Below are 10424 nucleotides of genomic sequence, written 5' to 3'. Positions count from 1 at the left end.
CTTTTCTTTGTCAAATAGACCTTTCATACCGTATCGGTACCTCCCTTCTTCCTTGTTAATAGATTTCCCGGTTAAACTTTAGTTAAACAATTCTATCTTACAAAAGATGGAGTCCCAGTTATATATGATAATAAACAGGTTTAGATAGAATTCACTCCTACAAAGGATGTGGGATAAATACAACTTCTACGATATAAGATGATAAGTTTAGAATAATTATATATATATACAAACAATATCCACATTATAAATTTATGATATTTATATACCTACTCCAACTCACGAGAAGGCTGGTGGTATTATCCAAATGAATATTTTTCAACATTAGCATCTTCTTTATGCTATTTATTCAATGTTGAAGATGAAATGTAGACTTCAAGTCATCAAATGAAAAGAATTTTCCTATATGAATGTATACCTAATTTTCTATGAAAATATTTGACTTCATTAAACCCCGTAAGTACCTCAGCTTGTTACTCTTTCCACATGTAAATTATACACTTTTCCATGTCTCTATTATCGATGTGTAATTTTGACACAACGAAATACACGTGTAAAATGTTGGTTGGCCCCAAAAGACACACGTATTGAAAGAAAAATAACACTAAATGCAAAAACGCGAGTTTTAAAACCCTTAATTGTGTTGTGGCTTTCGAGCTCCTTTATTAGTAGGGTTGCTGGGAATCAATCCCTTAGCAAACCACTAATAGCCAAGGGCTACTCCTTTCAATGTCTGCTCCTCTTATGGAAAGAAAAATGAGTTTTAAAGTGGTTAGGATGTAAGGAAGCAAATCCTACGTCCACTGATATTTTTATTAATGATAATGGTCAGGTCGCTTTAGACGACTGACTTTACACTGATGATACAAGTATTCAAAGACTGTCTTTTCTAGAGAGGAAGAGTTTTGTCAAAGTAAAAAGTGCGAATCCCCTTAATGAGAGAGGAGCTCCCATTTTTAGTGGAATGTCTTGAGGTAATGATCACTGTCTGTAATGTGGTGGGAGGTCTGTGCAAATCATCCATTTAGAGTAATTCACGATTTGCTGCAGGGAGTGGACACACGGGACCATCACACTCTTGCTGGCCTGAAGTGTACCCATTATTCTGACGAAGCCAGCTATGCCAGAATGGCAGTAGACTCTTCTTGAGATCTGACCTTTCGCACTTAACTGGGCGCCACATCAGCCCTATGTTCCCAGCATAACAACTATCATATACAAGCGTAATATCTCAGATTCAATATTTCATAAGAATGGTAAATGTATACACGAATGTTGTCTTTGTATTTGTAATATGTATTTGATCAAGTTTGAATTTTGAACTCATTTGTGGATAACCCAAATGGTTATGACGAATAAGAGATAGTCCGAATAAGTGAACGATGTCAGGTTCAATAGGTTATTGAGAAGGTGTTTGTCTGAACTATGAAAATTAACTTATAAGCTAATTTGAGTTTATAAACATTTAAATTTAAGCAATTACGTGTTTGGTTAAGTACTTATAAGTGACTGATAAGTAGTTGACGCGTTTGGTAAAATATGGTTTATAAGTACATTTTACAGTAAAACCTCTCTATAAATATACTCTATATAGGAATAAACTCTACATAGTCAAAAAAATTCTAATCCCCATTTGGGATAGTTAATAAATATAATACACTCTACATTGTAATAAGTTAAAATTTTCTAATTCTCACCTAAAGAAGTTACCTCTAATATATATAATATCTGTATATTACAAAAAAAAATATGTTTGTAAAATTAAGGTTTAAATAAAAAAATATTTATTTAAAATTGTTTGGATAATTTTATGTTTTAGAGTTTTATCACATCTTTTACCTTACGAATACATAATAGCTCATTAGCATGGATACTTTCTTGTTGAAACCAAATATTTTAAGTTTCTCAAGCATGTTAGAGCTTCATGGCATAAGACTTTTTGGATTTCCGTACTATTATCCTTAGGATTATTTTCTTTCTCTTCTTATCTAATTACAACAATGATTTCTCATTTGATTAAAGTATACACAATTTGTTACTCACTTGGATAATCGAAAAAGACATTATAAAACATTCGTATTAGTGTAGTGAATTTGTCAAATCTAATCACTCAATTCTATGGTGACTCTTTTATTCTCCTCATCCACTTCATTGTAACTTACAATTCATTAACATTAATGGTCTCAATTTTGCACGCTTAAAACCATCAACAATTTTCTGTGGCTTCACATCAATTGACCATGCATCAACTATGTTTACAGTTCCATCAATGACACTTATTTTTGCTGGTTCTAAGAAATGATCTTTATTCGTTTAAAAGTAGGTAATTGAAACGCTGTATTGAAATCCTAATTATTCAAAAATATGAATTGAATCCTAATACTGTATTACTAAAACATAAATTATCAAATAAAAATCAAAACTATAATTTTAAACTACACTTTCATTAAGTTATAATCTCTTTATAGTAATAAAATTAGTAGTTCCAATTATGACTATAGAGAGGTTTTACTATATTATTAAAATGACTAAAAATGATACTATAGTAACAGAGACCTGTATGAAATATAAAATGGATATATTTGAAATTTTAAAATTTTTCTCTTCAACTTTTTTTACTTTTTTATTTATTATAAGTCCAAAAAAATATAAACACATATAAATTTAATTTTAGAACCTATAAATATTTGATCAGCATATAAACTCAGATCTCTTTAACCTCCTCCGTCGAGGTGTATTTAACGACAACAAACCGTGTATGTCAAGTAGTTACGAAACAAAGATCTAAAACAGCGAAACTATGGTCAAACAAGTGGCCAATCAAATCTAAAAAAAATCTTGATACATCATTAAATTTTCAATTAGACGGTCTGTATTGGGATGTGTATTTGGTAATGAGTTGGATACGCAGGGAATAACAATTAAAAAAAAAATAGATATAATACTCTCCGTTTTTAATGGCGCCAAATGGAAGTGTCGTGCGCAAATCAACTGTCCAGGAGCTGTTCGTTACCTTAATTTATATTAATTAATTCTTAATTATAATTTAATTTCTCTTCACGCCATCTACGTTTGTTTTTCTTTGTTTTGACTCCTCGTATTATCATTTATATTATAACTATTTTTTTATGTGTAAATTTAATACATTTTTTAAATAAATTAAACAAATTTAAATATTTTTTTGTTAAAATGTTCTTAAAAATATTTTTAAATGAGATGAAAAATTGGTTAGTCAATGAAATTAAATGAGAGATTGCGACCACACAACAACAACAAACGACATCCTTTATAATCCAGTGGTCCAACGACCATGATTATAATATATAGCTTTCAATTAACAGGAGAATAATAATATAATAATAAAATTATTATTATATTATTATTATTATTATTATTATTACATGAAAAAAAGTATCTTAAAAAAATAAAAAATAAAAAAATGGAACCTTCGCTTTCTGCTGGTGGTTTATAGCTTATTCAGTCTAGCCATGAACTCCCTACAAAAAGCTAACTTTTTCGTCTCTATTATTAATTTTATCATCACCACTTTCATCATTTCTTATTATATTAGCTTCTCAGCTTTTACGTTCAACTGTTACAATTCTTCTGCTTTTTCAAGTTTCCACTGTTGTTGTTGTTCTTCTTGTTCTTGTTCATCAGATCCTCTGTTTTCATCAACTTCACTTCTCTTCATGTTTCTTCTTGATTTGGTCTCAACGGTAAGTTTGATGAATGTTCCAGTTCGAGTTTTTAGTGCGTGCTTTTGCAGAGTGTGGGAAACGAACCTGAAAGTGTCTTCACCTTTTCTTTTTGGTGTTTTGTTCTGCATTACGATCAAGTTGTTGTTTTTTTTTAAGTTTTTGAGATTCGAGTAAAGTTTTGGTTTTTTTCATGGTGGGTTTGCTCTGGTTTGGTGGTGTAATTCAACTTGTTTTCTGGGTTAATTTATAGTTACTAAAGGCTTCGACCTTCGAATTTAGGTTCATGGATATAGTTCTGTTAATTGGAACAGGTGTATGGTTTCCGTTTCTTAATTGATTGCTTGATGATTAAAAGAATTTTTTTCTTTTTAAATTTATGATGTTTTTACGGTGGTGTTTAATGTGAGTACGGAGTACCTTTAATTAATATTGAATTTTTTGCTGTAATTGTCTGATGCCCATGAATTGGGGAATAAGAGTGATTTGACGCTGCATTATTTCAATTCCAGCTTTATCCCATCCTAAACTGCGGCAACTTTTTTTTATTTTTTTATTTCTGGATTCATAATGTTACTGTATTCAGTTTTAATTTTGGACTGCAATCAAGAACCCAAAGAAGGAACAAAAAAGAAAGTGAAAATGGCATAATTTGAGGCTTAGAACACAAGATCAAGCCTTTTGATCAAATGTATTTATTCTCAGGTTTTATTATTGGACCTGAGAATTTTTTATGTTATTAATTAAGGTTGCTTATATGAAACTGAATTTCTTTGTTGATTTAATTTGATAATCAAAGTTTCAACGAGTTTGTTCTTGGCATTCTTTTATTGTCTTTAGGTGATATGGAGTTAATTGATTCTTTGCAGAATACGAAATCTGTGTCAACATTTGGTGAAAGAAGAAAGAAGTTTCTCTGGATTTTAATGGGGTAGAGTTGATGATGCAGCAGTAACAAGGAAATGAAAGCGATTTGGTAGAATTTCTTGGCTGCATGGGAGCTTGTTGCACTTTTTTGATTTCAATCAGAGCAGTATGGCCAGAAAATTCTGCACATAAGAACATGCTGATGGTAAGTAATATTGTTCTTTAGTACTCATCATGGAAAACTGTAGATAAATAAGAAATCTTGGTTCGAGAATGACTTGTGTACGAGCTAAATATGAGTTCATTTGATTTACTTTATTTCCCTTTTAATCGCCAAGGCCATAATGCACAGCTTTGATTTTGTGGCAATATTATGACTTATCCTATCAGCAGCTTTAAATTTTATGTTGATATAAAATTGGTTGTCTAATCTCTTAAGGAGAAGTTTCAAAGTCAAGCAAGACATATCTAGCTCTTTAGACAGAGGAGATGCCCCAGTTTCTTTGCACCTTTGAAAGGGTTACGATTTTCCATAGAATGACAACTCTTTTGCTATCAAATGGGATAAATTAACTTCAATTTTTTTTTTTTTTTTTTTTTTTTTTTTTTTTTTATCTCCCCTCTTGGCTTAGAAAAGTAATGCTGTGTATTCAACGGTTGTGCAGGTTGGAAGCTCCTCGGATAGCTTGGAATGCAAGTAGAGAATTCGACACCTTCCTGCAGTAGGAGATGTGCCAGTAAGATTTGCTTTATGGCTCTTATTCTGTTTAACAATGCTTCTGGGTCCTTGAAATTGTGACTTCTTTTGTGATACTGCTAATAAATTTGGCCTTATGTTGTTGAAATTAGGTGCTATGGTTTCCTTTTATATTCTCTCTTCAGTTTCAATTTCTGGTTTTTATTCCAAGTTCAGAGTCTTGTGAAAGTGTTCTTTTCATTTATAATAAGTTGTTTCTACACTTTGCATTCTTTTGCTACTTCAGGCAGACTAAGTTCTATGAATAAATTAACATTTCACACTCCTCTAGGCTTACAAATTCAAAGTTCTTTTCCATGAATTCAGTATTCTTACCCTTGGAGAAGACTGGTCTAAAAGAGCTCTTATCCAACCGAGACTTCAATGAAGAAATTAATTAATGAGGAAATATCTAAACAATCTAACACCAACAAAGTGCACCTAGCATTGTGGCTAGACTGATGGGGATGGACGTACTTCCAGTGGATACAAAACCTGTAATTCAGCCTATTGAAAGAAGAATGAGCAGCAGGAAGCAAGATTTCGAAAAAGAATGGAAGAGCTCAGTTGATCATTTCTCTTTTAACACAGATTCTCCAGGCATATGGAACTCGACTCCATTTACCCAGTAAAGACAGAGATGCTGATAGATGAGCAATGGTGAGAATTTTGGAAGGCCAAGGCCTCGAGAACATCCACAAGAGGAGGAACTACAGAAGTTCAAGAAAGAATTTGAGGCTTGGCAGGCGCCAGGTTTAGGGAATGTTCAAAGATTGTTGATTTTGACAGCATGCCTAGACAGTGGCTTGACAAGAGAACCTCAACAGGGAAAAAAGGCGATTTATGCAAATTCTGGCAATTCAAGTGAGAAGCTTGTAGAATCAAGGAGTCGAACATTAAATCAACATCTATGACAGGGATGGTTTACAACATCACAGACATAAAGTGGAATCCTTCCCCATGAGCAAAGGATCTACTCCTTTAAGACGAAGCAAAAGTGTAGACTTTCAGCAATCCTCCCTGTTGTTATGAAGAGAAACTGGACACTGCTCCTACAAAGATAGGTGATCTGAAGCCCGGTCCTGATAAGATTTATGACCATGATGAATCCTGGACTAGTTCCATGGGCACTTTAGAGGAGAGAAGTAGTATAGAATTTTCTTGAGAGGTAGGATCGACTAAAATGCGAATTGCAGGGTAAAACTCTTAAAAAGTTCAGTGGTCAAGGAGTGGAATTGAAACCCCTTTCAGTGAAAAGCCACAAATCCAAAACAGATTGCTCAGCATATGCAAAGCATGTCCGAGAGAGTGTTACTAGAGACCTTGGAATGAATCTGCTCAGATCGAATCAACAAGATCATATAGAAGTGAAATTCATTCAATGGTCCAGGTTCCCCAGAGTTCATCAACAGGGATCCAGGAGATTCCTCTCAGAGGACTAAGGAATTTTCTGAAAGAGAAACCGTTCGTTGCTCCCCAAGTTGTTAGTGGCAGATCAAGATCTTCCTACTAGATAAATGGAAGGGTGGCTAAAGCAATGGGAACACCTCAATGCTAAAATGAGTTGAATCCGCTGGGAAATTGAGAAATGAACAAGAAATGCAACGAGATCTTTCAGACTGGAGATGACAATGGAGTGCTGAACAGAGATTGTCTCCAAGAAATCTCATTAGGTCTTTGTCAGCCCCTGTATCGGGAACATCATTTGGGCAGCTTCTTCTAGAGGACCGTCATATTTTAACTGGTGCCCAAATCAGGGGAAGCATGAAGCCATTGACAATGTTTTAGTGGATGTGAGAAAAAGAAGAGAGCGGTTTAATTTCAGAGAAAGAGTTTCATTTCAGATATACTTTCACTCTTAGACGAAGGCTGTTTGGTCGAAGATCCAGTCAATGACAGAATTTCACGGCTCTGATATAATCCTGTAAAAGATATCCTCAGTGGACCAACAGTGATCATGAACTCGGCGAGAGGCATGTAAGAGTAGAATCTTTTTCTTTCTTTTCTTTCTCCTTTCTTGACTTTTCCGTGTTATGGATTTGCTTCACTCTCGCTTGTATCTATTAACATATCCGCTGTCATGGGTCTTAGGAAAACTCCATGAGGTGCCTCCTAGCCCTGCGTCTTCGCAGTAGCTCTCAAGAAGAGTTTTGGAGGCCAGTGATTATCTCAGTCCAATATCACACCAGATGTGACTCGGGAGAAGACAATTCTATGCCACAAGTTTTTAGAGAGATCAGTTCTAATCTGAATGGTATGAAACATTATTCTAAGCTTTTATATAGATTACATATAAGGTCTTGATGCTGCAAATGTGGTGCATGCATGAATTCAGTGATGATGTTTGCCTATGACTTGATTTCATGGCTAAATATCTTCAAGGGCCAATTAGCCATTTGATGATGTCATGGATTTTAAATTATAGACAAACAGATGAATTTTCTTATTAATACATTCACAATGGAGGGAATCACAATTGACTAGATTTAATGTTCCTCTTTTTCCTACACTCAGTATCAACCCAGAAATTGCGAAAAATTCCAGATGTTGAATGTTGATTATTTAGTTATTATGTACTTCTTTTAAAGCCTTTTGATGATGCAATTACTCCCTGCTGAAATACTTGACATCTGAAATGGTTTTTCAAGAACAAGAATTTCTTGAACTGTAGGTTTTGACTTGCTTTCCTGATTTATCAAATGGCTCTGAGCTAGAAATTTGATTATTGTGTTGTGTGAAAAATTTGGGGAAAGAAAAGACATTCACATAATAACATACATGTTGTGTGCATATTCTGAATATGTTATTCCTTTAATACAAAGAGAGATTATCTGATGTTTAATGTTTAAAGGTATTTCCGTAATATTATGCTGAACTATGTATGAATGCCCCATTAATATGGTCCACTCATCGTGAACACAAGAATTAAATGTCAACTGAAACTGAAAATCAAGCAATTTCTATTTCTCCGTTTATGTTTCCTAAATCTTCTATTGAGTTATCAAGGCAACGACCGCAGCATTATCATTTTCTAAAAACAAAAAACTCAAAAAGAAAAAGAAAAGATTCCAAATAAACCGAAATAATTAGAAGTAATTGATAAGAGAAAAGATAGATCAAACAAACGAATCAGTTTGAGTTACCTTCTTCATAGAAGCCTTCTCCACCAGCTTCTTCAACATTTCTGAGAATCAAAGCTTCAAGATCGAGATGACGATTCAAATTTTCAGTCAACACAAAAAGCAAAAACGAAAACTGAATTAGAAAGAGTCAGCAAAAGCAAGAGACTCTGTCCACTGCTGCCTTGAGATAACCGACAAGAGAGAGAGATTTGTTTACGAGTGAGTGAAAACAAGGCCGATTGCAGTTTGTTTGATAACACTGACTGACAAAAACTGAGCGGTTTTTTATAGTTTTATTTTGGAGATTTATGAAGACGAAGGTGATACGGACACGTGGAGGTTGATTAGGTGATCTATGAGAAAAGAAATTGTTTTGACGATGTGACTTCAACGATACACGACAATAAATAAGAAACTGACCGTCCCAGGACAAGTTAAGAAGTAACACGTGGAAGATATGATCTGATTGTGTGGGGTCTTTACTTGGGTCCCAGCTATTTGGTGAGATTACGTGGCAATACCGAAAGCTGCCAACTTTTTTGCCTTTCATTTTGTGTAACGTCAATTGAATTCTTTTTCTTTTTTTATTTGTTTTGAGAGGAAAGAACTTTATTTGATTCAAATTGTACTAATTTTGCTCAACAATTAATGGATATGATAAATTTTATAATATGTAACGTTTGTACATGTTGCTGATGGTCAATATCAATGGTATTATAAAGTCACAAAATCCAACACATTTATTTAGAATATTTTTGTCCTATATATATATGGGGTGTCATAAGTGAGACCTGAAATGTATTTTCTCAATGAAAGGGGACTATGGGAACCATTAAAAGTTGTTTTTTTTTATAGTCGACAATGAATAAGGGATTAGACCATCCATGTACAAACTGGTTGAGAGTTGGGAGTCGCTTCCTTAATAAGTCTATGCATGATGAAACTAATAAACTTCAAACCGATGAACGACGTACATTTAGATTTACCTCACTCTCAAGTGGGACGTTGGGGTGCTACACGGGCTGTTCTACCTTGTTGAAACTCTAGATCCGTGACAAATGATACGTGAAGTGATAATTAGGTGAGAAAAAAATTGTGATATCATGATATTAATAAGATTATGTGATGTAAGAACAATATCTTTATAAAATAGATTAAATTTTTTTTCCATATTTACTAAAATACCCTTGTAAACTATGACATCACAACAATAATGTTAATGTGGATGAAAATGAAATTGACTTATGGGCCTTCTTTTACAGAAGTTCATGGCGCTATGTCAAGGGTAATCCAAATTCTTAAGGTCTGCGGGCTTTGTTAAAAGGATCGAAGGCTTATTTCTTATTATCAGCCCAAGAAACATAAGAACCAAAGTGGAAACCAGCCCAATTCTTATATACTCTGTTAATTATAAAAAAGAATACGAAAAAACCCCTTTTTCAAAAGCATCAAAACCACCCCCTCTTCCAATAAGACATAACGGCTCGCAATTAGTCAGATAGGCAGGACCTATAGTAAGTAGATGTGACCAATTTTTGAGTTGACGAATTACGAAGTGAGATTGGGGTGTGAACCTAACACTTTTCATATGGTAGTGGGTTTATATTAAATGATCTCAGAAGAAGTAATTTAAGGTTTGGTTGTGTGATTGTGGGTTTGCGTTAAAAGGAAAGAAGACAACCCAATTGTTATTATGAGCTCAAAAGCCAACAGAACCAAAGTGGAAGCACTTTGGGGACAGGTGGTCCATTGTATTGATAAGGAAGCTCCCTAACAACACAGAAAGCCGCCCCCAAAAATAATGGAACAATGCAACTTTACAATGAATAAACTTTTGTCCTTCCCCCCCTAGTCTTGTTGTTCCACGTTGTTCTCAATCAAAAGTTAGCCTAACTCATAAGGCCCCAATAATGCTATGATTCAATCACACATTAACCTAAACTCACCCACATGACAGACGTCCTTTAACATCATTAGATAAGGAGGCTTTCGTCGTCGTCC

At 34.0% G+C, this 10424-nt stretch overlaps 1 protein-coding gene across 1 annotated transcript in view; it reads right to left on the bottom strand.

Moving 5' to 3' along the window:
* The window catches only part of LOC116127759, a 45060-nt gene extending 36388 nt beyond the window's left edge, over positions 1 to 8672 (bottom strand). Inside the window, exon 1 of the mRNA XM_031413398.1 lies at positions 8445 to 8672. Coding sequence (XP_031269258.1) covers positions 8445 to 8483 — 39 coding nt within the window. The 5' untranslated portion in view covers positions 8484 to 8672. The remainder of the gene's footprint in view (positions 1 to 8444) is intronic.
* Positions 8673 to 10424: the final 1752 nt, after the last annotated feature.

The sequence above is a fragment of the Pistacia vera genome, unplaced genomic scaffold (assembly GCF_008641045.1).
Source record: "Pistacia vera cultivar Batoury unplaced genomic scaffold, PisVer_v2 Contig195, whole genome shotgun sequence".
In the NCBI taxonomy this organism is placed as follows: Eukaryota; Viridiplantae; Streptophyta; class Magnoliopsida; order Sapindales; family Anacardiaceae; genus Pistacia; species Pistacia vera.
This window is presented reverse-complemented; position numbering and strand designations above follow the sequence as displayed.